The sequence below is a fragment of the Meriones unguiculatus genome, chromosome X (genome assembly GCF_030254825.1).
Source record: "Meriones unguiculatus strain TT.TT164.6M chromosome X, Bangor_MerUng_6.1, whole genome shotgun sequence".
Lineage (NCBI taxonomy): Eukaryota > Metazoa > Chordata > Mammalia > Rodentia > Muridae > Meriones > Meriones unguiculatus.
In genome coordinates, this window is record NC_083369.1 from 7,164,039 (window position 1) to 7,191,666 (window position 27,628).

At 37.1% G+C, this 27,628-nt stretch overlaps 1 protein-coding gene across 1 annotated transcript in view; it reads right to left on the minus strand.

The window, feature by feature from the left end:
• The window catches only part of Dach2 (dachshund family transcription factor 2), a 691,399-nt gene that overhangs the window by 375,385 nt on the left and 288,386 nt on the right, over positions 1-27,628 (minus strand). Inside the window, exon 3 of the mRNA XM_060375452.1 lies at positions 15,970-16,082. Coding sequence (XP_060231435.1) covers positions 15,970-16,082 — 113 coding nt within the window. The remainder of the gene's footprint in view (positions 1-15,969; positions 16,083-27,628) is intronic.

A 27,628-nucleotide genomic window follows, 5' to 3' on the forward strand; every position in this document is an offset into this window, starting at 1 on the left:
TTTCAAAAAGAAATTTAGAAGGTCTAACCCATATGGTTAGCGTTATCACTGCAAAGATACCACTTCGTGGTATCAAGTTTCTAGATCAGTTACTAGTTAAGGAAGTTGTTTTAAAGTTTAAGATCAAAATCCGTCTTAGCAGTAGGACATGAGGCAGCTGGTTGTATTGTATGTACAGTCAGGTATGTGAAAATGATGACTGCTAATGATCAGCTCTCTCCGTCCTTTATTTCTGTGTGGAATACTATCTTGGAAGATATTACCATCCACATTCAAGGTTTTCTTTCCTCTACATCTGCACCTTTCTGAAAACACACACACACAAACACAAACACACACACACACACAGTAAAAAGTGTGTCTCTAGGGCTTCTGGATCCATTTACGTTGATCATGAAAATTAACTGTCTTGTTTTTTTAATTAATATAACCTCCAGTAAGTTTTAAATATAACTTTCAGTAAGTTTAGTACTATTAGTCATTTTCGTCTTATATTAACTATTAAATTAAAGTCAGTCATTCCTATCCTCCATTTACCAAACTAAGGTACACAAATATTAGAACAAAGATATCTTTTCTCTCGGTCTATTAAAGAAAAAGTTCACAGTTGACTAAGCTTTATTTCGTTTTTACTCTACCTTAGTTGATTGTTTACTATTTTATGCTCATTTATGTTTAATAATAACATGGTCAGTACTTTTTAAATAATTATGCTATATTAGAAATGGGACACAGCAGTAGGAGGAATTCAGACTGAGACCGCAATGAGCATATTAGGAGGGCAGGAATAAAAGCTAAAAGCAACTATCACTTCAGTACAGACATACAAAAAAAAAAAAAAAACATACACCTCAAAACAGTGTGATATGTAACACATTATTATCAATTAGCATGCATTTTCCTCTAATTTCAAAGTTCAATATAATGAAAATTGATAAACTTGTTAAAGCTTTAGTGAACACTGATTTTAACACAAGAGAGAAAATCTGCTTTGCACAACAATGTTTCTGATTTATAGGTTTAACCAAACACTGTAATCATTACATTAGCACCCACAGTTTTGCAACACACAGCTTTTTCACAGGTAAGCATTTGGTCATGAATATTTCAGTCCCTCAACTCATAAGGACAAATAGTGAGAAATGATATTCATTACTGGATGGAAACTTTGTTTAGTCTTAATATTCCAGGATGCCAACAAGGCACCCCATCAGCATTCGTAAACATATGGACTATTATTTCTCTAGCACAGTATTTTCTTTTAATTTATTGCAGTTTTATGTAGTGAAGATCCAAATACTTTCCTAGCCTGTCAAAGAAGCAAGAAAAGATAGCCATCATTATACTAAAAACTATGACATAATTGAAATATTTATCTAATTTGGAGTTTATAATTTTGAGACAAAGTGAATCAGCTCTACGCTAAAATATATAAATAAACAACTTGTTATTCTCCAAACAACAATCAGATATCAGTCCATGTATATAATTTACAGATTAGCAACCACAATGGATAATTTCCAAAACATACAAGTTTTTTTATTTTATTTTTTATTGTTAATTACATTTTATTAACTCTGTATCCCAGCTATATCCTGCTCCTTCATTTCTTCCCAATCCCACCCTCCCTCCCTCATCTCCTCCCTGCCCCTTTCCAAGTCCACTGATAAGGGAAGACCTCCTCCTCTTTCATCTGACCCTGTTTTAACAGGTATCTTCAGGAATGGCTGCAAAGTCCTCCTCTGTGGCTTAGCAGGGCTGCTCCTCCCTTGGAGGATGGGGAGGTCAAAGAGCCTGCCATTGAGTTCCTGTCAGAAATAGTCGCGGTTCCCTTTACTAGGGAAACCCACTTGGTTACTGAGCTACCACAGGCTACATTCGAGCAGAGGTTCTGGGTTATATCCAAAAATGGTCCTTGGTTAGATATCTATACACCTAAAGAAGATAAACAAGAAAGAAGACACAGGGTAAGATGATCAATCCTCACTTAGAAAGACAAATGGGATGTGCATTAGACGTAGGAGAAAACAAGAAACAGGGCAGGAGCCTGCCACAGAGGGCCTCTGAAAGACTCTACCTAGCAGTGTATCAAAGCAGATACTAAGACTCATAACCAAACCTTCGGTAGAGTGCAGGGAAAGAAGAGTGCGTGTGAAAGAAGGGGGAGTTAGTATGATGTGAAGAGGATGGGAGCTCCACAAAGACCAAATATTTCTGGGCACAGGGGTCTTTTATGAGACTGTTTCTTCAACCAAGGTACAAGTTTTTTAAATGTGCCCACATAAGGGATCAAGACACATGTCATCAATCTTCATAACTGACAATTGAACAACATTCTATGCATGTTGATTAATATATGGTTCTGAATTTATGCCTTTCTTATGGGTTATATAAAAATACTTTATCGGCATACAATAGTTGTATTATCTGTAATCAGGTTCCTTAATATTTAAGGTCTTATCTTTAAGATCATTCTGGAATTTTATTTCTGGTAATTGGTTAGTTATTGACTGGTCACTATACATATTTTCAGGACCCTCATGATTTCCTCAAAAATACAAAAAGACCAATGAGGAAGTATTTAAAAACTAACTAAACATGGTTTGTAACAACTAATCTGTAGCTGGAAATGGTAATTGATATGAAATGTTTGTAATTCTTCATAATGAAATTATGGACCCTTGAGATGAATCAGCAAGGAAAGGTTGAAGTCAAGCCTGAATACTTCAGAGTGATCCCTGGATAAGACATGATAGAAGGAGAGAACTGATTCCCACAATATGTCTTCTGGCTTCCAAATATAATGCATGGCATGTGCAAGCCCTCCAACACACATAAAAATGTATTTTTTTTTCATAAAATAATTCTGTACTCAAATATAGATGTTCAAAGATATACCCTATTTGGTTTATTATATCTAAAAATAAAATTCATTGAAAACATTTTCAGATAGAGAAAAAACTGAATTATAACCATAATTTTACATTTATTCCCAATGTTAATAATTTACTCACATTTTCTGATTTTATGAAATCAAATAAAGACAGATCCATTATGAAATGAGTCAACTGTCACAAAAATATTTATACCATAAATAAATTACTTTACGTCATTCTTCACAATTTTATAGATAATTTCTTTCTTTATTTAGTTAAAATTTTATTATTTTATCATTATTATCATTTATTATTATCACTTATTACTATTTATTCAATTTGTATCCCAGCTGTAGCATCTTCCCTCTTCTCCCAATCCCACCCTCACAACCTCTTCTCCCCCTTAACCCCTTCCCTAGTCCACTGACAGGAGAGATCCTCCTCCTCTTCTATTTGACTCTAGCTTATCAGGTCTTATCAGGACTGGTTGAATTGTTTTCCTCTGTGGCCTGGCAAGGCTACACACTGCAGAGGGAAGTGAACAAAGAGACTATCACTGAGTTCATGCCAGAAAAAGCTCCTGCTCCCCTTTACTAGGAACCCCACTTGGAGAATATATTAGCTACATCTGAGCCAGGGTTTTAGGTCCTCTCCCTGCATGGTCCTTGGAAGGGGTATAAGTCTTTGCAAGGTTCCCAGGGCTCAGTTTTATTGGTTCTGTTGGACTCCTTTAGGAGTTCCTGTTCCCTCCAGGTTTTCTATCTCCTCTTTCTTTCATAAAATTCCCTGGCCTCTATCCAAAGTTTGGGTGAGTCTCAGTAGAGTTTTTCAGAGCCCCTCTGTGGTAGGCTCCTGTTCTGTTCCCTGTCTTCTCATGCTTCCAATGTCTATTGCATTTGTCCTTCAGAATGAGGACTGAGCATCTTCCCCAAGATATTCCTTGCTATTGTTTAGCTACTTTAGGAGTATAGATTTTAGCATATTTATCCTATATTATATAGCCAATATCCACTTATGAGTAAGTACATACATGTGTGTCTTTCTGCTTTTGGGATTCCTCAGTCAGGATGATCTTTTCAAGTTCTCACCATTTGCCTGCAAATTTCATGATTTCCTTGTTTTCAATTGCTGAGTCATATTCCATTATGTAAATGTACCGCAATTTCTGTAGCCAGTCCACTGTTGAGGGACATCTAGGTTGTTTCCAGGTTCTTGAAATTACGAATAGAGCTGATACAGACATGGATGACCTTGCTGTAGAGTTGATCATACAATTGGATATATGCTTAGGAGTTGTATAGCTTTATTTGAGGTAGCACTATTCTTAATTTTCTGAGAAAGCCCCTGATTGATTGCCAAAGTGGTTGTACAAGTTTACATTCACACCAGAATTGAAGGAGGGTTCCCCTTTCTGCACATCCTCTCCAGCATGTGTTGTCACTCAATTTTTTTTTATCTTAGTCATTCTGAGGGGTGTACGGTGAAATCTCAGGGTTGTTTAGATTTGCATCTCTCTGATGGATAAGGATATCGAACATTTCTTTAAGTGTTTCTCTGCCATTCAATATTCCTCTATAGAGAATTCTCTGTTTAGCTCTCTACCACAATTTTTAGTTGGATTATTTGCTTTGTTGCTGTTTAACCTCTTTTGTTCTTTACATATCAGATATAAGGGTTGGTGAAGATACTTTTCCAATCTGTTGGCTGTCATTGTGTTCTAATGACACTGTTCTTTGCTTTCCAGAAGTTTTTCAGTTTCATGAGGTCCCATTCATTGATTGTGCCCATGCTCATCTACTACCAGTATCACACAAACTTCCTCTTCTAACCCTATGTCCATTCTCTATTCCACTGAGAGGGTAAGATCTCCTCCCCTTCATTCTGACTCTAGCCAATCACTTCTTATCAGAGCTGGTTGCATCTCCAAGAGGAGGTGATCAAAGAGCCAGCCACTGAGTACATGTCAGAGAGAGGAGATGCCCCCTTTCTAAGGAAGGGGGCTCACTTGGAAATTGAGCAGCCTATGAGCTTCCTCTGAACAGGTTATCTAGGTCCTCTACAAGCGTGGTCATTGGTTAGAAGAGTCCTATACAATGAAAGATTTTCTGGAGTTATCCCCATCCTTGATCTCAAGATGTACTGTAGAGCAACAGTGATAATAACAGCATGGTACTGGCATATACACAGACTGGTGGATATGTGGAATTGATTAGAGGACACAGAAATAAACCCACATACCTATGGAAGCTTAATTTTTGACAAAGAAGCCAAACAATACAATAGAAAAAAAAACATAGCATCTTCAAAAAATGGTTCTGGATTAATTGGATGTCTACATGTAGAATAATGCAAATAGACCAAGATTAATCATCCTGCCAAAAAGTAAAGTCAAAGTGGATCAAAGACTTCAACATAAAAGCAGACACACTGAATCTGTTAGAAGAAAAAGTGGAGAAGAGTCTTGACCTCATTAGCACAGGAGATAACTTCCTGAACAGAACACCAATAGCACAGGTTCTAAGATAAACAACATATTGAATCTCATGAAACTATAATGTAAAGAACACTGTCATCAAAATCATATGGCAGCCTACAGACTGGAAAAAGACTTTTACCAACTGTACATCTCACAGAGAACTAATATCCAGAATATACGAAGAACTGAAGATGTTAAAAACACCAACAAAACAATTAAAAAATGGGGTACAGAGCTCAACAGAAAATTCTCAACAGAGGAATATCGAAAGGTAGAGAAACACTTAAAGAAATGCTCAGTGCCTTAGGCATTGTTGGAAATGCAAATCAAAACAACTCTGAGATTCCACCTCACACCAATCAGAATGGCTAAGATCAAAAACTCAAGGGATGACACATGCTGGAGAGGACGTGAAGAAAGGGAACCTTCCTCCATTGCTTGTGGGAATGTAACCTTGTTTTTGTTTTTCATTTTTGGAAATGTAACCTTGTAAAACAATTTCAGAAGTGAATCTGGAGCTTTCTCAGAAAATTAGGAATAGTGCTACATCAAGACCCATTTATATTGAAAGACTCCCAAGAGCCTATCTAGACGGGGAGACCCCGCTTCCCAAGGAACAGCGAGACCAGCCTTCGGATGCAAGCCGCAAGAGGTTTATTTTGATACATGGGTAGCCGGGGCGACCAAGCCTATCGGAGGACTTGCGCGCCTCTCGGTTGGGGTGATGGGTTTTTATAGGGCTCGGGAGCAGGAGGCGCGGTTACAGAAGTGAGAAGCATAGTTACAGGGGTCTGATTGGGTGGTTTGAACAAAGCCGTAGTTAAGTCACGTACCCAGAACAGGGAAGGCGGGAAGGCAGATTGTGAGCCGAGTCACGTACCCACCCGGAACCGGGAAGGCGGGAAAGAATGCAGCCAGGTAGCTCTCCCCTCAGGGAACTTACTGCTATACCGCGCCTACTCTACATAGTGTTAACAATCGCTGCTTATCTTTTGGTCTCTCAATATAACTCCTGGGCATATATCCAAAAGATGTTAAACCATACAACATGGACAGTTGTTCAACTATTTTCATAACAGTATTATTTATAATATTCAGAACCTGGAAACAACCTAGATGTCCCTCAACTGAAGAATGGATTCATAAATTGTTGTACAATGGAATACTAATCAGCAATTAAAAACAAAGAAATAATGAAATTTGCAGGCAAATGGATGGAACTAGAAATGACCATCCTAAGTACGGTAACTCAGAAGCAGAAAGACACATGTGGTATATACTCACTTATAACTAGATATTAGCCATACAATATATAGTCAAAATCTATAGTCCTAAAGAAGCTAAACAACAAAGAAGACCCTAGGGTAGGGACTAACACCTCACTCAGAAGGGCAAACAAGAAAGAGATTGGAAGTAGGAGAAGACAAGGAATGGGACAGAAACCTTCCACGGGGGTCATCTGAAAGACTCTACCCATCAGGGTATTAAAGACCCTAGCAGAGGTTGGTAGTCAGAGACGGGTAAGTTTTCTCTGGGGTGTATGAAAATTCATGTACAAATATTGACCCCAAAATGGGGACATGAATAAAAAATATGCCTTTCGAGAGAAACAACCTAAGACAGGCACAATCTTCTGCTCCATAACTCTTAAGTTATGGTCAAAATTTTAAAAATATATAAAAGGTGGACATGTCGGGAGCCGTGACTCCAGCAGCCTGCTTTGGTATTTAAATCTCGGCAGAGAGATGACTTTTAGGAGGCCTTTACTAATGGCAGAGAAGGAACTTGCAAGTCCATCTCCTTTTGTTTGTGACAGCAGGTGGGATAGCTTGTGAGGGTCACACCTCTTCCTCAGGCTCCTTGTGCAAATTAACCTATTGTTCTGAGATGTTTTACTGGCTGAAAGTAACTCCTCACAATAAAAGAGGTCAGAGGGCTGGAGGCAGAGGAGGGGCAGAGACTTGAGACTTGTCTGCCTTTTGCTGTGGCTGTCCAGTCTGGACCTTTAAAAAGTTAAAAAAAAGATACTAAGACTCATATCCATAGTTTGGGCATAGTACTGAAAGAATAAAGCCCTAGCATAATGCTGGCAACACTATTTTGCAAGTGCTAGGTCAGAAGCAAAGCAAGGCAGGACAGGTGTCCAGCAACAGGATATCTGCGGTTGGGCACCTGGCCTATGAGGGGAAACGGAAGGTACCCGAGATAAGGGCCGGGTACGTGACTCAGCTCACAATCTGCCTTCCCGCCTTCCAGGTACGTGACTCAGCTCACAATCTGCCTTCCCGCCTTCCCTGTTCTGGGTACGTAACTTAATTATGGCTTTGTTTAAACCACCCAATCAGATCCCTGTAACCATGCTTCTCGCTTCTGTAACCGTGCTTCCTGCTCCCAAGCCCTATAAGAACCCGTCACCCCAACCAAGAGGCGCCCAAGTCCTCCGATAGGCTGGGTCGCCCCGGGTACCCGTGTATCGAAATAAACCTCTTGCGGCTTGCATCCGAAGGCTGGTCTCGTTGCTCCTTGGGAAGCAGGGTCTCCCCGTCTAGAGAGGCTCTAGCAGGAGTCTTACAGTACAGGAAAACTTATGGAAGAAGAGGGAGATAGAAAGACCTGGAGGGGATAGGAATTCCACAAGGAGATCAATAGAGCCAAAAAAAAAAAAAAATGGACAAGGGGTGCCTGTAGAGACTGATATTCAGACCAAGGACAGTACATGGAGAAGACCTAAAACTCCTGCTCAGTTACCAAGTGGGGTCCCTAGAGAGGGGGACAGGGGAGGTGTCTGACATGAACTCAGTGGCTGGCTCTTTGATCACCTCCCACTGGGTGGTATGGCCTTGCCAGGACACAGAGAAATTGCTGCAGCCAGCCCTGGTGAGACTTGATAGGTTAGGGTCTAATAGAAGGTGAGGAGATCCTCTGCTATCAGTGGACTGGAAAAAAAAAGCATAGGGGAGAAAGAGGGAGGATGGATGGTGCTGGGATGAGATGGATATGGCTATAGCAGGGATACAAAGTGAATAAATTGTGATAGATAAATAAATAAATAAATAAATAAATAAATAAATAAATAAATAAGCAGACACATCCAAAAGGAGTAAACGGCTGGAAATAATCAAACTCAGGGCTGAAATCAATAAATTAGAAACAAATAAAACAATTCAAAGAATCAATGAAACCAATAGCTGGTCATTTTAGAAAATAAACATGATAGACAAATCCTTAGCCAAACTAACTAAAAGGCAGAGAGAAACTATCCAAATCATCAAAATCAGAAATGCAAAGGGGGACATAACTACTCACTGAGGTAATCTAAACAATCACTAGACCTTACTCCAAAAGGCAATGTGCCACAAATTTTGAAAACCTATGTGAAATGCACAATTTTCTTGACAGATTCCATTTACCAAAGTTATATCAAAATCAAGTAAATGAATTAAATTGTTCTATATCCCCCAAGGAAATATAAGCAGTCATCAAAAGCCTCCCTTTCAGAAAACTCCTAGGTCTAGATGGTTTCAATGCAGAATTCTATCAGTCCTTCAAAGACCTAACTCCTATATTCTTCAAAGTATTCTACAAAATAAAAACAGAAGGAACATTACCAACTTCATTCTATAACAACAGTCACTGTGACACCTAAACTACATAAAGACTCAACAAATAAAGAGCATTTCAGACCTATCTCTCTTAAGAACATTGGTGCAAGTATACTCAATAAAATAATCTCAAACTGAATCCAAGAACACATAAAAGATATCATCCACCTGACCAAGTAGGCTTCATCCCAGGCATGCAGAGGTGGTTCAATATACTGATGTCCACCAATGTAATCCACCATATAAAAAAAAAACTGAAAAAAAAAGATCATCTTATTACATGTTGAAAATCATTTGACAAAATCTTACACCCATTCGTGTTTAAAATCTTGGAGAGATCAGGAATACATGTCACATACCTAAACATAGTAAAAGCAATATACAGCAAGCATGTAGCAGACATCAAACTAAACGGAGAGAAACAAATCAATCCCACTGAAATCAGGGACAAGGCCAAGGAGACCATTCTGTTCATATCTCTTCAACATGGTACTTGATGTCCTATCTAGAGCAACAAGAAAACTAAAGGAGATCCAGGGATACAAATAGGAAAGAAAGAAGTAAAAGTATCACTATTCACAGATGATGTGATATTATACATGCTTTGATGGTATAAATGACAACTAGTATTCTACCAGAGAACTCCATCAGCTGATACACACCTTCAGCAAAGTGGCTGGATACAAAATTAACTCAAAAAACCAGAACCCATCCTATATACAAAATAAATGTGCTGAGAAAGAAATTAGGAAAACAACACCCGTCACAATAGCCACAAATATTATAAAGTACCTTGGTATGATTTTAACCAAGCTAGTGCAAGTGCAAGACCTTTATGAAAAAAAATAATCAAGTCTCTGAAGAAATGTATGAAGATATCAAAAGACAGAAAGATCTCACACGCTCAGGGACTGGAAGGATTAACACATTGAAAATGGCCATCCTACCAAAAGCACTATACAGATTTAATTCAATTCCTAACCAAATACCCACACAATTCAAAGATTTTAGAACCTGAGCTCTTGGTGTTCTTGAGTTCTTTATATATTCTGAATGTAGGGTTGAGGAAGATCTTTTCCCCATCTTTAGGCTTTTGTTTTGTTCTGTTAAGTGTCCTTTGCTTTACAGAAGCTTTTTGGTTTCAGGAGTTCCTATTTCTTGATTGTTGATTCTAGAGCCTGAGCTCTTGGTGTTCTGTTCAGGAAGTTGCCTACTGTGCTAAAGCATTCAGGGCTGTTCCTTACTTTTTGTTCTAACAGATTTAATGAATCTGGTTTTATGTTAGGTCTTTGATGCACTTGGATTTTACTTTTGTGAAGGATGAAAATGTTTGCATCATATTATGCAAATAAAGCAGTTACATTTACTTCCAATCATGACCTCATTTAAAATTTACATGCTAAGCCAAGTGCAAAGACCATTTTTAAGTAAATCTAATAATGTCTTAGAAATTTATTACTTTTTATTACCATTTTACCATATAGCTACTTTATACAAATTTAAAGGAAAAATAATAAAAATTACAATATCTGACAGTGAACAAAATTATAATTATATTCTTGTACATACTTTTAAACTATTATTTATTTAATACTATAAATTTAGAAAATATTAATAACAGTAAATGCAATACAGCATCTGTTGCCTATGTAAACATTGCGAGTTCAAACTTAATTCTAGTTGTATATGATAATGAAACACTAGGTAAAAACAAATGACATGACAACTGTTTGTAACTTTCTACATGGATATATAATGTTATATCTTAATGAAAAATTGAGATAAAAGAACCAGAAATGATAAAGGATTATATAACATTGCAAAAAACATCAGGGGTTAGTGGAAGGATAACTTAACAGACCATATTGAAAATATCAAGAAAAAAACAGTCAAATTACAGATTTGTGGCACCCCATACAGAAGACTACAACTACAAAACATTACTGCACCTAAAGCTGAGTGAGCAGTGTAGAAGAGGAGGCAGAAAGATTGCAAAAACAAGGGGACCGGAAAGTATTTTGTGTGATTGTGTCTCCTAGTAATGTCAGAATCTAAATCCACAAAATCTCATCAATATGAATGCTTAGCACATAACCTGAACAAGGAAAACAATAATAGACAGGAAAAGAGGGACAGGGGAAGTCAAGGAGATTTCAAACCTACACAACTGCATACAACTAAAAAATGCTGATGTAGGGAGAAATAGTCTTCTTCAGGGAAGAGCACACCAATTGAGTCACATCATAGGGAATGAGCAGGATATGTGTATGTTTGTGCATGTGTGTGGTGTGGTGTGGTGTGTGTGTGTGTGTGTGTGTGTAAAATAACAACTAATGAAACAAAAGAGAATGACTTTGAAAAAGAGCAGCACACACACAAACACACACATACACAGAAACACACAGAGATGTGACAATTAGTGAAAAGAGAGGCCATGAATTTGAAAGAGTCTGGAGGAAGGAAAGGGGAAGGCAAAATGATGTAATTGGAGTATAATCTCAAAAATAAAATTAAATAAATAATCAACTGAAAATGACAACCAGCTGAATTTTTCAAAAATATTTTTATTTTTTTCTTAATTATGATTTATACACTTTGTATCCCCCCTGTACCCCCCTCTTCCCCACCTGTGTCCCTCACCCAATCCACTAAAAAGGGAAGTCCTCCTCCCCTTCCCTATGATCCAAGTCCATCAGGTCTCATCAGGAGTGGCTGCATTATCTCCTTCTGTGGGATGGTAAGGCTGCTATCCCCTCAGGGGGAGTTGATCAAAGAGCAGGCCATTCAGTTTCTGTCAGAGCAAAACCCTGTCCCCATTACTATGGAGGCCACTTGGACACTGAACTGCCATAGGCTACCTCTGTGCAGGGATTCCAGGCCATCTCCATGAGAGGTCCTTGTCTTGAATATCAGTTTCAGAAAAGACTCCTGTGCCCAGACTTTTCGGATCTGTTGCTGTGCTTGTGGAGCTCCTGTCCTCTCCAGGTCTTACTATCTCCCACTTCTTTCATAAGATTCCCTGCACTCTGCCCATAGTTTGGCTATGAGTCTCAGCATCTGCTTAGATACTCTGCAGGGTAGAGCCTTTCAGAGGCCCTCTGTGGTAGGTTTCTGTCCTGTTCTGTTTTCTCCCTCCTCCAATCTCCATTCTCTTTGCCTTTCTGAATGGGGATTGAGCATCTTAGCCAGAGTCCTCCTTCTTCCTTAGCTTCTTTAGGTGTACAGATTTTAGTATGTTTATCCTATATTATATGTCTAATATCCACTTATGAGTGAGTATATACCCTGTTTGTCTTTCTGCTTCTGGGATAGCTCACTCAGGATGATCTTTTCCAGTATTTACCTGCAAATTTCATTATTTCCTTGTTTTTTATTGCTGAGTAAGATTCCATTGTGTAGATGTACCACAATTTTTGTATCCATTCCTCAGCTGAGGGGCATCTGGGCTGTTTCCAGCTTCTGGATATTACAAATAAAGCTGCTACAAACATGAAAAAAAAAGCAAGAGAAGCAAGGTCTCAGCACGCAGCCAACTTTTATTCAAAGCAGAAGCACAGACAAACAGACAGACAAAGCACACAGAGAGACATACTTCCCTAGTGGGGAAGGGAATGTAGATCTGGAATCCAAGTTTGTCTGACAGAGACCCACATTTGATAAATTTGAGTGTGTTGTAAATTTTCTTTCCTCCTCAGAATTGGCTAGTTTGGAATATGGTCCGGGGTTGGATAAACCTGACAAACAAAGGGGAGATGATTGAATTCCACCATAGGAACCTGCTCAACCCCACCCGACCACAGGAGATAAGATAGTTCCACTAAACAGTTCCTTCCAGCAGGAACAAAAAAAGAAAGAGGGGGAGAGAGATCAGGAGGGGGAAGGAATCAAATTAGAAATTCACACATTTTAATGTGTAAGTGAAAAATAGATGAACATAGCAAACTAGACAGAGAAAAATCCAGGAGCCCTCAATTATACATAAAGAACATAGCCAACTGAAGAAAGCTAGGAACAGGAAACGTAGCCTTCCCCAAGGAAAAGCACACCAATTGGTTGCCAAATAGCCAGCCCCCCAGGGCTCAAAACATACATACAGTTAGCAATACCAGGATTGAACAGGTTATATTTTAGTAATGTATGTATATCCATATACATATGTGCAGGTAATAACAATTAGCAAAAAAAAGTCATGATTTGATGGAGAAGAGGTAGGGGAATATGGCAGGGTTTGGAGGGATGAATGTTGTAACTAAATTGTAACCTCAAAAATAAAATTTAAAAAGGAGATGAATCTATTTTGAAAAAAAATATTTTTAAATCAAATGTATGACATTTAAGCAAGGCAGCAAGGACAAACATAAAATTTACTGATAGTGAAGTAAGTTGAAAGCCAATTCTATAGCATTTATCTTTCCTAGTTGGAAAAGAAAATGGTTTGTATAACTCAAAATAACTTATAGTCCAAAAAATATTGTTATCTGACTACATAAAATATTTTTCTAACATTTGGCTATAAAAATATTCTTGGTAATGTGCAATGATATATTCAAAATAATAGTATCCCTCTGGAAGTCCAAAGATTCCTTGATATTCCCCTGAACATTATTATCATTGTCTACTCTACAGCAGACATCTTTTGTATTTCAGACTCCTCCTCCTATCTCTTTCATTTATTCTAGGCATAAGAGAAGGACCACAGAATTATAGTAAGAAAGTATAATATTCAAATATAACTTGGTGCCTCCACTATCACACAGAAGGTACATAATACAATATATGACAATGAACATTTGGGCTCTAGAACTTAAAAAGGCTTGGGTTCAAACATGAATATACCACTAAGTTACTTCATGGCCTAAAGCAATTAATTTAAACTCACTTAGCCACATATCATCTGAAACATGAAGGCAATATTCAAAAAGTTACTATAAAGATGAAATGAAGGATATATGAAACATTAGCAGCAAAGCCTCAAAAATATTAGGAACTTAATATGTATTAGAGTTTCCCCCAAAATAGATAAGCTACTAATGTTTATTTAACAGTGGATTAGCTGCAATGTAATTTTATATATATATTTTTTCCCTTTCATATCCATGTTCTCTAAAAATCTGAAATCAAACTTAATTTATGTATTTCTAATTTTAGGCTTTTATAATATACTTTAAAAGTCCAACACAGATTATCTGTTGAGTATCAATATATAATCCAGAAATTATTATATCTTCATTAGGAGGCTATATTTACAAGACAACTTTTATTAATGCAAGAATTATTTTATAAATATTTAAAGTCATCAAAATTCATCAAAATTATTTTCCTTTCCCCAAAGCCTGAATCTATCCCTAATTTCTGTCTTAGCCAGTGACATCATCATGTAATGTATTGCCCAAAGAGAACACGAATCATCTTAGACTGAACTGGATCGATATTTTTTAATTTTAATTTTATTTTTATTAATTACAATTTATGCACTTTGTATCCCAGCTGTATCCCCCTTCCTCATTCTCTCCCAATCCTACACTCCCTCCCTCATCTCCTCCTATGCTCTTCCCCCAGTCCACTAATAGAGGAGGTCCTCCTCCACTTCCATCTGACGCAAGACTATCAGGTCTCCTCAGGACTGGCTTCATTGTCTTCCTCTGTGGCCTGGTAAGGCTGCTCCCCCGTCAGGTATAGGCGATCAAAGAAGGTCAATCAGATTATGTCAGAGGCAGTCCCTCTTCCCATTACTATGGAACCCACTTGGACATTAAACTGTCATGGGCTACATCTGTGCAGGGGTTTTAGGTTATCTCCATGCATGGTACTTGGTTGGAGTATCAGTCTCAGAAAAGACCCCTGTGCCCAGACTTTTTGGATCTGTTGCTCTCCTTGTGGAGTTCCTGTCCTCTCCAAATCTTACTATTCCCACTTCTTTTTTTTTTCTTTTTTTTTTTAAATGCAGTTTATTCAGGAACCTTGAACAATCATCTGACCCTGGGGAAAGCCAGCCCACAGCTTAAATAGCATCTGGGTAGCCAACCCCAGCGTGCCACGTGGGCAAGGCAGATAGGTCCACATACACGGAAGCAAGCACACTTGATACCTTGGTTGTGCAGCGATGGAGGGTTCTTTGCCCCGCCACAGGTGAAGTTAGTAGTTCCTCAGATAGACGTACAGTGCAGCTAAGACACCAGGTTGTGACTAAAACTCCTGAGTTTATATTAGGAATCTTAGGGGAAATATAGCAATGAAAGTGATACTTGAAAGATGGAAATTTGGGCTAGCCTATCAATAAATGTTAGACTATTTTCTTAACATAATATGTGAGCCCCTGGGTTTGATTCCAAGTATATACACAAAAATTGTAGGTTGTGTAAGGATGATATGTAAAACTGACATTTTTTATTCCACCTGAACCAGTAAAATCAATAATGTTAAAAAAATAATAATAATTTTAAAGATATTAGTTTCTACTGGGGAACTATTAGGATAATTTTTAAGTGTGAGTTCTATGATAATTTATGAAATTGTTATTATTACTAATTTACTTCACTATTCCAAAAAAAATTATTCATCACAATTACCTACAAGTTTACTTACTGATGTACTGCTGTTCTTCACAGGATGCACTTTTTTTCCACCTTCATACCATGGTATAGTAACTTTAACAATATACAACAGACAACAGACAAAACAAGTATTGGTGAGGTATATAAGGTAAGCACCACATGGGAAGATTTCAGATGATGCTAATTTGTTCATTCCACGTCTTTGCTCCCAGCATGCAATATACACATAGAAAGAGGTTTCTTATACAATTATAAAGTCATAACCATTTAATTTGAGTCATTTAAGTGTAAATAAAAATCTTGTTTGTCTGAATACTCCAAAAGTGTTCAATAATGTAACTTCTAGTAGAGCTTGAAAAGTTCTGAAGGGCAACACACTTACATCAATATTAGTTTTTATTTTTTTTCAAACCGTGGGCAGTATAAAGAGACAAAGCTGATCAACAGAGGGATTGTGTTACCTGTTGGAGTGATAAGTCCTGGTGATAAAATACCTGGGACTGCCTGGGGTAGAAGGCTGGCATTATCTTGCAACACTCCCAAAGAACGCTTAAGAGGTCTGCCAGGCCTTGAACTGTTGGAAAAAAACAAAGATAAAGCTCAAATACTATTACTTGATACATTTGCTTTCTGGATATTATGTAATTGTCAAGAATAAATCGAACTTTACATTAGAGATTATGTGCTGTCATGGGTTAACAAGAAAATCTAAAAGTTTACAATAAATTTTACAATGTAGTTTTGGCTAATACTAAAGCCACCAAAGATCAATTTCCAGTTTAGCTTTTATTTATAATCCAATAATTTGCAATGCAAACCACCTGTTCTGAAGAATCCTAAATTACTTCCTGCCTTTAAAACTGGCACCAATATATCCTACTAAGATATAAGAGAGTGAGTCACAGAATTCAGACTATATAAAATTGTACAGTATAAATCTCTACTTGACATACCAGAGGAGATGGGTACAGATTTGTGAGTTATAGAACAAAACATAGAATTCACTAGCATTTCCACAGCTGCTAGAAACACATCAGGAACAAAGGAAACTCATTCCTAGTATCCCATTTTTGTTCTGCCTCTTTTAGAGTGACTACAGAAGGAAAAATTGCCATATCAGTTATCTTTTGGTCAGATCACACATTTCTTTTTTTTCTTTTTATTTATTTATTTTTATTTATTAAAATTTATTCACTTTTTATGCCAGTTGCAACCCCTCCCTCTTCCCCTCCAACCCCCCTTCCCCCTTTTACTGCTCCCATTCCCTCCCCCAAGTCCCCAAGGTGAAGTCTTCCAACCCTTTTATCTGACCTTACCCTATCAGGTCTCATCAGAGCCGGCTGCATTTTCTTCCTATGTAGACTGGTAAGACTGCCTCCTCCTCCAGCTGGCTGCATTTTCTTCCTATGTAGGCTGGTAAGACTGCCTCTTCCTCCTCAGGGGGAGGAGATCAAAGAGCTAGCCACTGAGTTCATATCAGAGACAGTCACTGTTCCCCTTACTAGGAAACCCACTTGGAGACTGAGCTGCTATGGGCTACATCTGTGCAGGGGTTCTTGGTTTTCTCCATGTATGGTCCTAGTTTGGACTATTAGTCTCAGAAAAACCGTAGGCAAAAGTTTTTGGTTTTGTTGCTCTCCTTGTGGAGCTCCTGTCTCCTCCAGATCTTTCTCAGATCTCGTCCTTCTTTCATTAGATTCCCTGCACTCTGCCCAAAGTTTGGCTATGAGTCACAGCATCTGCTTCAATACCCTGCTGGATAGAGTCATTCAGGGGTCCTGAGATGCTCAATCCTCATTCAGAAACACAAACAGGATAGACATCAGAGAGGGAGAAAACGGAACAGGACAGGAGCCCACCACAGAAGGCCTATGAAAGATTCTACCGAGATCACGTATTTCTTTACACATTTTATTGGTCCATTGAGAATTTGTACAATGTGTCATATTCACCCCTCTCCCATCTCTTCCTCCTTCCATATCCACCCAACTTTGTGTCCTCTTTGGTTTAAAACCATCAAGTCCACTTTGTGCTGCCCATATATTCTAGTTGAATCAAAACTTAAAGCATTAATTAAAACTGTTGCAGTCACACATTTTTAGATCTAGTGCAAAAAGTTCAAAAACTGAGTTTTAGAAGCTGTGGATAGAGTTGTGTGGTAAGAAATCTCTATTGTATGATCACAGTTCTGAGCTCATTAAAGAGTTAAAAGGAGTGTAGAGAAAAATAAATTGCAGTTGTAGGAATAAAATACAAACGTGTATATCTGTGTATCTGTTTTTTTTTTTTTTCATCTCATGCCTTCATAATAAAATCATCATGTAGAGGTTGCCACAATTTGGAGAACTATGAAGCATAAATATTAGAATAAAATTATTCTTAAGTTACTATATATTTTATTTTATTACATTTATTTGTTTGTTTCTGTCTCAGTGTTGCATGTCACAGTATGTCTGAGGAGGTCAGAGGACAACTAGTGAGTGTTACTTTTCTCCTTTTACCATGAGTCTCCTGGAGACTGAACTGAGCTCCTTTGGTTTATCAGCAAGTACACTTATCCATCCATTGAACCATCTCACAGTCCCCATATTTTACATATTTTTAAACCTTGTCTAAAATGCTGTTATTTTCTTTTAATATAAATGCATTTTATAAGGAAAAATAAAAATATTTTCAATTATTACTGCAAAAAACTGTTTAATACACAGAGCATTAAAAACGTATGAGGTTCATTTAGATAGACATTTCCAAAAATGACTTCTTGTTCTCAAACACATAGAAGTTAAACTGCATTCTATCAACTTTGCAATAGTGAAGTATTCCATCAATATAATTCAAACTCTGCCTTTCAAAGAGGACAAGCTCTAGCAACTTTATACAGCAGTACTATTATGAAGCTCATTTTACACAAACTGTGCTAGTGTTTTCTTCCATTAGACATAAGTATTGTGTATCATTCTATGAAGAAAATTTGTTTTTCTGATTTAATGTTTCAATTTCTAAACTTTCCTACAGTTTCAATTCAATTCTGGGTCATAATTTATTTTATTAATTCAGTGTCATTGCCCATTTGCCCTTGCCTTATTTTATGTTTTTTTTTTTTTTTCAGATCCTTTAAGGGTTCAGAAGAGGGAAAATACTATTTATTTCAAATATCCTATAGGAACCCAAGATCAATGAAAGATATTTATCAAGGTATGTAGTCATTTAAATAAATGACTACAAAGAATTTAATTAAAAATTTAATGTAACAAAGAATAAATTACTTTGTTAAATAATAGTCATCAAACCTAAATATTCTAAATGTTTAATTGTATCTTGTTTTTGTCAGATCTCAAGCTTCTTATTTAAATGCTTACTCTCTGTACTTTGCACCTGAGTTTCAGTGCTCTGTCCATGCTCATAATCACTTCTCACACTGTCAGCTGAAGTATGCTTCCTCATAACTTTTCAAATTGTATATAACAGACATTTCTTTTTGGTATGTTTGTTTGTTATTTTCTTATTTTTCTTTTTATATTATTTTTATATTAATTACACTTTGTATCCAGGCTGTAGCCCCTGCCCTCATTCCCTCCCAAATCCACATTTCTCCCTCATCTCCTCCCATGCCCCTCTCCAAGTCCACTGACTAGGGAGGACCTTCTCCCCTTCCATCTGACCCTAGCTTATCAGGTCTCATCAGGACTGGATGCATTGTCTTCCTCTGTGGCCTGGTAAGGCTGCTATCCCATCAGAGGGAGGTGATCAAAGAGCTAGCCACTGAGTTCATGTAAGAGACATTCCTTGTTCCTCTTACTAGGGAACCCACTTGGAGACTGAGTTGCCAGGGGTTACATCTGTGCAGGGGTTCTAGGTTATCTCCATGCATGGTCCTTGGTTGGAGTATGAACAATCTTCATTCAGAAAGGCAAACAGGATGGAAATCAGAAGAGGTAGAAAACAGGAAACCAGAAAGGAGCCTACCACAGAGGGCCTCTGACTCTACCCAGCAGTGTATCAAAGCAGATGCTGAGGCTCATAATAAAACATTGAGCAGAGTGCAGTGAATCTTATGAAAGAAGGGGGAGATAGAAAAACCTAGACCTAGAGGAGACAGGAGCTCCACAAGTGGAGCAACAGCACCACACACACACACACACACACACACACACACACACACACAAAGAATCTGGGCAAAGGAGTATTTTTTGAGACTGATACTCTAACAAGCAACTCTTAACAGAAGAGTTTGAAAGCTACCTACTTTAAATAGTTGTGTGTGTGTGTGTGTGTGTGTGTGTGTCCTAATTGAAAGAGTTCTCTGCTGCTTCTTGATAACTCACTCAAGATGATCCTTTCTACTTCCCAACATTTGCCTGCAAATTTCATGATTTCCTTCTTTTTAATTACTGAATGGTGTTCCATTGTGTAAATGTACCACAATTTCTGTATTGATTCCCCAGTTGAGGGACATCTGTTTTTTTTTTCCAGATTCTAGGTATTACGAATAAAGCTGCTGCAAACATGGTTGAGCAATTGTCCCTTGTGTACTTGAGCATATTTTGGATATATGCTTTGGAATGATATAGCTGGATCTTGAGAAAGTGTTATTCCTAATTGTCTGAGAAAGTGCCAGGTTGATTTCCAAAGTGGTTCTATAAGTTTATATTCTCACCAGCAATGGAAGAGAGTTCCCTTTTCTCTACATTCTCTACAGCACGTGTTCTCACTTGAGCTTTTGATTCTACCCATTCTGATGGGTGTAAGGTGAAAGTTCTCTTCAAATAAGTTGAGACATGCTAAAGGACTCTTAGTTTAGTTGTTCCACTTTGACTCCTAAAATTTGGATGGATCTATATTTGAGAACCCATGGCTTATGTCACATCTAATACACATTGATATAAACTCCAGGAGATCCTATTGTCCATTCTTTTATGCTTCTAATTTCTAGTTTATATTTTTAGAATGTTTAATTGTGAGACATGCAAAAAAGAGTCCATGAAGACACATGCATGCTAGTGGTATATGTCACTGAATCATAAGCAATTATTGTGGTTTGTAGCATACAGGAATCCCTGTAAATGTTCAATTAAAACCATTAATTTACAGATGGGAAATATTTATTTCACTGTTTCTACAGTTTTAAAATATTGTTTATATTAACTTTCTCTGCTTAATAATATGAACATAGAGCTATTACCACCATTTCATTAATCAAATAATAATTATATTTCAGATCCTAAATCTACTAAAATCATGTAAGCTTCAGAACATGATCTATTCAAATCTGGCAATACATAATTTCAAAGAATAGTATGGTATATTTTACTGTATTATGCTCTAAGAGACACAAGAAGCATAAAAACCTGATTAATGGCTTTTAAAATGTGTTTTTGAAAAAAATGTGTATTCTAGTAACATGATTATATGTTTGCAGTGTTATTTAAAGTTTTCCTGACTCTGTAATGAGGATGGTATGATATCTCTTTGTAAACATGTTTAAATGTATATGGACAGAAATTTCATGCATATATAATTAGCTTTAATATTTTGGCAAGATTTAAGCACCTAGAATAAATTAATTAAAATTAGGTTATGGAAAATAATTTATAGTTAGTAAAGTTCTGTAAAATATGCAATATAATTACTATTATTAATTTCAGACTGAAGCATCATATCTAATAATATATTAGTAGTTGTAAACTTCCTACATTTCATTTTAAAGATAATCCTGAGAAAATGGTGAAAGACAATGTAGAAGTCTATACAAGGTGAATGATCACACATCTTAATGGATCATCCTGTGATGCTTCTTATCTTTAAGAGGTTTATTATCATCAGGCAGATATTTACATATTAATCAAGACAAATAAACATGTGGTGATTTTACTAAGAGAGTGTTATTTGGATGACAATTTAATCAGCATATTTTGAAAGGTTCATCATTGCAGCATCCAGTTTCCACTAATATATTGATTGCATTACAGATCTCAGTAATGCTTTTTGTTACAGGGCACAAATAACCATGTAATTACTCTTTAATTGAATGATAATTGCTTCTCAGCAATTATTTGTTTTGGTTTAATTACAAGATTATTTGTACTTTGTAAAATGAAACACACACCCCTTTAAAGTTCCTACACAAATAGTTCTGTTGGTATGTCATTCTTATGTACTATAAAAAGAAGCTGCTAAGAAACATGTTAAATAACCCTATTAATACCAATAATTTTCACAAATTATTTATCTAAACTATTAAGACATCCTGATTTATAGAATTAATACTACTTATAACATCTAATGAATGTGTATATTTAAATTAATTCAGTCTCCTAATTTTATCTGCATCTATCTTTTTTATGTAATTTATCTTTATATAGTTTTCTTCCTCATTTGATAAAACTGTTTAGCAGAAACTAGGAACTCAATAGTTTTAAAAATCACATAAACAATAAAGAAATTTCATCCTTCTGTAATTTAACTGGATTCACGTTCAACTCATACACTTAGTAAAGTTAGCAGCTCTCCAAGAGAGTTTAGTTGGTCTTCTAGTAGCAACATGTGACATTCTGAGCCATATCTGTTTCTTATTATAATCTACATTCAAATTCATGTTTTTCCCACAGAAACTGTAAAATTTCTTTGTTAGTTTTCATTTTATACAAACATCCATTTATGAGTAAGCAACTAGAAAAAGCAAGCGGTTTCTTTGTTCTAAATTTTTTAAATAGCATTTTATAAATTATTGATTCCAAGAGCCTTTAAGCTATTTAAAATAAATTGTGTAAGAAGTAGTAAATTTCATGGAGAACAATGTTATATCATCTTTGTCAGTAAACTAGAGCCTGATAAAAGAACCTAGAACCCTGACAATGCAACCACTTCTGATGAGAACTGATAGACTAAGATCAGAAAGAAGGAGAGGAAGACCTCCCCTATCAGTGGACTTGGGGAGGGGCATGCATGCAGAAATGAGGGGAGGGTGGGACCGGGAGGGGAGGAGGGAGGGGCTTATTGGGGGATACAAAGTGAATAAAGTGTAATTAATAAAAGTTAAATAAAAAATTTAAAAAAAAAGAACTTGGCAGGTAGGATCTGGAAACCAGTGTCAGACAAACCAAATATCCAGAAGATTGTAACTATCTCTTTATGTTGGTTCTGCCTTTATTGCCTATGGGGGGGGGACAGTATACCTAAACACTAGTGACTTGAAGCAATGTACTTTCATAAAATACCCTAGAGAGCCTTGACCTCAATCATATTATAGATCTTGAAACATTCCTCAAAATAGACTACTACTTCCATCAACTACAATGTGATCCTATGATATAATCAATCAGGAATCCATTGGAGTTATTTGTAACCAGTGAGCTGTTCCTGAGAATGTCAGAGTGGTCACAAAATAAACCTATTTTTCAGTTTCTGCTCATCATGGCCATGACATATAAGTATTACAAACAACATCAAGAGCTGTCCAATCATCGAGTGTGAGAACTGTAGGAAACCACAAGCACAAACTTACTAAGTATTTAGCCTACTATCACAGAATTCTGAAACAAATCCTCAGAAGAACACAAATTGTTCACAAGAAGCCTACCTGATGATATCAGAGATACAGGATGACATAGTTTGGACTGTAATTGTCCTCCAAGGAGAATATGATAATGTCTTTATTTCCAGTAAATGTCAATATTCAGAAGTTATGAAGCATTGGAGGCAAAGTCTTCTTGGAAGTAACATGCCATTGTTGATGTGTCCTGGAACACTGGGGTATGTTCCTCAACTTTACTTCTTCTTCCCTCCTTTTCTTTTTCCTTGCTCTTTCCTCACTATCATGGATGAACACCTCCCTACCATGATTTTCTGCCTTGCAAAACAAACTACAAGGAACTGAAATGTCTTAAACTATCACGTGAAATGTATCTTTACAAATCTAAGTTGATTTTCTTAAATACTTTAGGTTTTTCTTAGGTGACTTTCCTTAGCAGCCATAAGCTCGCAATATCTCCTCTAATAAGGGAAGGACCTTGAGGGCCCCTCCTCAGATATTGATAGGATTTTTACTGGCTTGATCTTCTTTCTGTAACCATAGCTGCTATAAGTTGATTTTTGGAACAACCATGCTAGTAGGCTCCTTACACTCAGTGTTAGCTAAATACTCATGAGCACATGGGCTGTTATGTTAGATGCAAGGAGTTACTAACAATAAAAATAAAGAAGGCATGCAAATGTGAAGGAAATGTGATAAAAGGCAGTGAGGCGAGCTGGAGAAAGGAAGTGAGGAATATGGTAAATATATATTGAATAAATCTTTGAAACATTTAAAGAATAAAAATTATTTTAAAATAGTTATAAAATATTCACATTACCTGTTGTGCTCAGTGAAATTTTTATCATAATGTGAATGACATTATTCAAAGCATTAAGGAAAACAAACCTAAAATTCATGTGAAATCACAAAAAAAAGCCAAAAAGACAAAATTAAGCAAGGCAATATTGAGCAAAAAGAACAAAGCTGAGAGTATAATGTTATTTTACTTTAAAATGTGTTGCGGAGGGATCCATGATGGCAGCGACCAGTGCGCACCATATCTGAGGGGCAGAGGATCTGAAACTCTGAAATTGTGAGGGGCAGTTGAAGCCAGAATATCGACATTGAGGCTTCCTAGGTGAGAGGGGACAATCAGTCAGCTGAGACCTTTTGGATTCAGGTCACCCACTTCTCCAGGAACTGAGAGTGACAAATACTTAATCCCCTGGCACTTCTCCTTGACAGGCCTCCCTACTCTCTCCTCTGCAGAGACTGCAGAGGGGGTACACAGTTCATGAAGCTCCTAGCACAGAGTGCAGTGGCAGCTGTTCCTACCACAGAACTCCTTGTTCTGTATTTGGGACAGAAAAGGCAGGCCTCTCAGTCCCTCAGTGGCAGACTCTCAGCTGGACTATACCCAGGAACACCAGGCCACCCAGGCTCCCAGGCCACCCAGGCTCCCAGGCCACCAAGGTCGGCTGAGCCACCCAGGTCCGTGGATCCCTAGGGCCATCCAGAAGGCATATGTACAAGCCTCCCAGTTCTGCTGATGTGACTGGACTCCCAGTGGACCCATATACCAGCCTCCAAGTTCTGTGGCTGCAGCACCACTGAGGTGACAGATCGCCTACACTCGCATTCACCCCCTGCAGGCTCAAATCTGAGAGTAAAGAATAGGAGGAACATCTGTGCTTCCCAATTAGACTTCCTAGTGAGTGAGTACACCTTCAAGTGAGTGTATGCAGAGCCCCAGATCCAGGCTCCCTCTATGCTAGAAGCCAGACATGGGACCCCTACCATCCACAGCCCCATTGTGGGCAACATAGGGATTCTTGGGAAAGCATTCTCAACATTGAAGTCCTTGTTCTGCAAGTCTACCAGTGAAGTCGAGGCAAACAACTCCTGGAGCCAAGACAGATCTAAATACCAGAAGGACAATATGCCAGGCCTGTGGGCCACTGAGGTATTCACAGAATGTGTGCATGCACATTTGGGCATCGAACACTGTCAGTGCCTGCTCTCCTTCCTGTTCCTGCAACACCTTGACCCATATTCCAGGCATCTACACTCTCTAGCACCCTGAATTCAAGGAACACTTCCACTTCCACGCACACACACACAGACAAACACACACACACACACACACACACACACACACACACACACACACACAGTTGCTCGCCCAGACTAGTGCAGCCGTGCCTGCAGACCTTCATCCCTTAGGTACAGCAGAAACACCAACGCACACTCTCAAACCAGTGGAGCTTGCTCATCTTCCTGAAGAATACTTGAGAAACAAAAGAAAGATGGAAACCAGTCTGAAGTACAAAATCAAGGAACAAACAGCAAAGGTTAGAGATAAGCAGATGGCTAGAGGTCGGCATAAGAACACACCAAACGAAAATCAGGACATCATGGCTTGACCAGCAACCCCCAAAATCAATGGATATTTAAATTCATTGGAAGCACAGGAAAATACTTGCATAGCTGGATAATTTACCTTAAACAATGCATCTGAGAAAGAGAAGAGTATTTATATGGTACTCAAACAATTCAATAACAAGAATACAACCGAAGTAGGTATGATTTCGTATAGAAATATCTTAATAGAAAATATAAAATTGGCTAATAATTACTTGAATCTTCAATATCTTGAATCATCTGAGGTAATATTTACACTGAGGTATTATTTCACTCCTGTTGGGATGGTTATTCCTACCAAGAGAAGGGATAACAAGGGGGTGAAGATTTTAAATAAAAGGTGAAAATGTGGAAAGGTAAGTTTATACATCCATAATGGAAAATGTATGCACACCCTAAAGTATATTAGAAAAGTATAACACCTATTCGATTTTGCTTTCCCATGGCTCAATATCAATCCAAAGGAAATTGAATAATAGGGTAAAGAGTCATTTCTATTGTCAGATTTATTTAACTATTATTCGAAATAATTGTATACTAACCTACATGTTCATCATTTAATAAATAAAGAATAGATAAAACACATACATACCAGCCATAAATAACTTTAAAATTATATCTTTTGTGACAATGTGGGCAAATTTGAATAACATTAATGAAATAATTCAACCATAGAAAGTGAAATCATTGAATGATTGCAATCACATGTGAAATCTAAGGAAGTCAGCTGTGATGAAAACAGAACAGTGAATGGAGACTACCATGAGCTGGGATAGTCAGATGACAGGGGAGGGACACATTTGACAGAGAATATATAATCACAGATATGTAGGAGGAACATTTTATAAGATGCTACATTTTTTAGATAACTGCTATACTGTTAGGAGACTATAGATAGTAGCACTGAAAATAGTTGATACACTGTGTGTATTTTAATACAGTTTCACAGGAAATGCATGACATGGTCTGCTCTATTCCCTCTTTTGCCTTTCATTTTGAAGTCATATAAATTTGAGCCTATCTAAATATCACAACCAAATGTGAAGACAGAATACCAACGACAACTAAATATAGACTAACAATTTAAAGCATAGTTTTACAGTGAATTACAGTGTAATAGGCCACTGATACATCATTTTTGAAAGTATGAGAATTTCTCTGTTTCTCAAGAATTTGAACTGTGGTATGGTTGAGTTTCATTATCTCCTATATAGGCTAAAGTGTCTTAAATACAACAAATTACCAGAGATAGCTAAATCTAAGAAAGTCGTACATAAAAAGATATATAAAATGAAATAAATGGACAACATATGAATCTTTGTGCCAAAATTCTCAGTTTAACTACGTTGACATTCTATATTGCAATGGTGATGTCATGTACTTTCTTTGACAGTGATTCTGTCATAAATTCATATTCATTTGTTTAACTTTGCAAAATCAATTATTGCATTACATTCAGACAAGCAATTCACAATCTCCTTTTCCACTATAACGTTCTCTAACTTGAACACACACACACACACACACACACACACACACACACAAATGCACAGGCACATGCACTTATACATACACACAATTTTGAACATCTAAGTATACTATTCTTTTCATGTTTCCTCTTTCTAGCTCCCAGTTACCTAATGAGAATAAACTATTTTAGAACGCTTTTCCAAAAATACAATATTATATCTTTATATCTTTAATTTGTGTATGGGGGTAGACATGGAAGAACTTTTAAAATATTTAATATACTTATTTAAGGTTTTACTTTTAAAACATTCCCTTATATTGCCATAACAAATGTGAATCACTGTTTCAGACAAGTATCTCTTGAGTGATATTGGTGATAATTTGATCTTATGATTACTGCTATCTACAAGACAGTTATACAAAAAAGCAGTATTTAATCTAAATACCTAAAATTATCTTACTAGCCAGTAATAAATCTTTACTAATTTATGCATAAATTATCTTCAGTATTAAATCATGCTACACTTTATCATATGGAGAGGCATGTTTTTGTTGGCACATTGCAGATGACAGCTAAACAAAAAATTTAGTTCAAGGGGAAAAAAAATCCCTGGCAAGTGGTAAAACCACCCTATGAGGAAATAAGTGTGTGTGTGTGTGTGTGTGTGTGTGTGTGTGTGTGTAACACAAATAAGTAGGCTGTTAAAAATATGAAA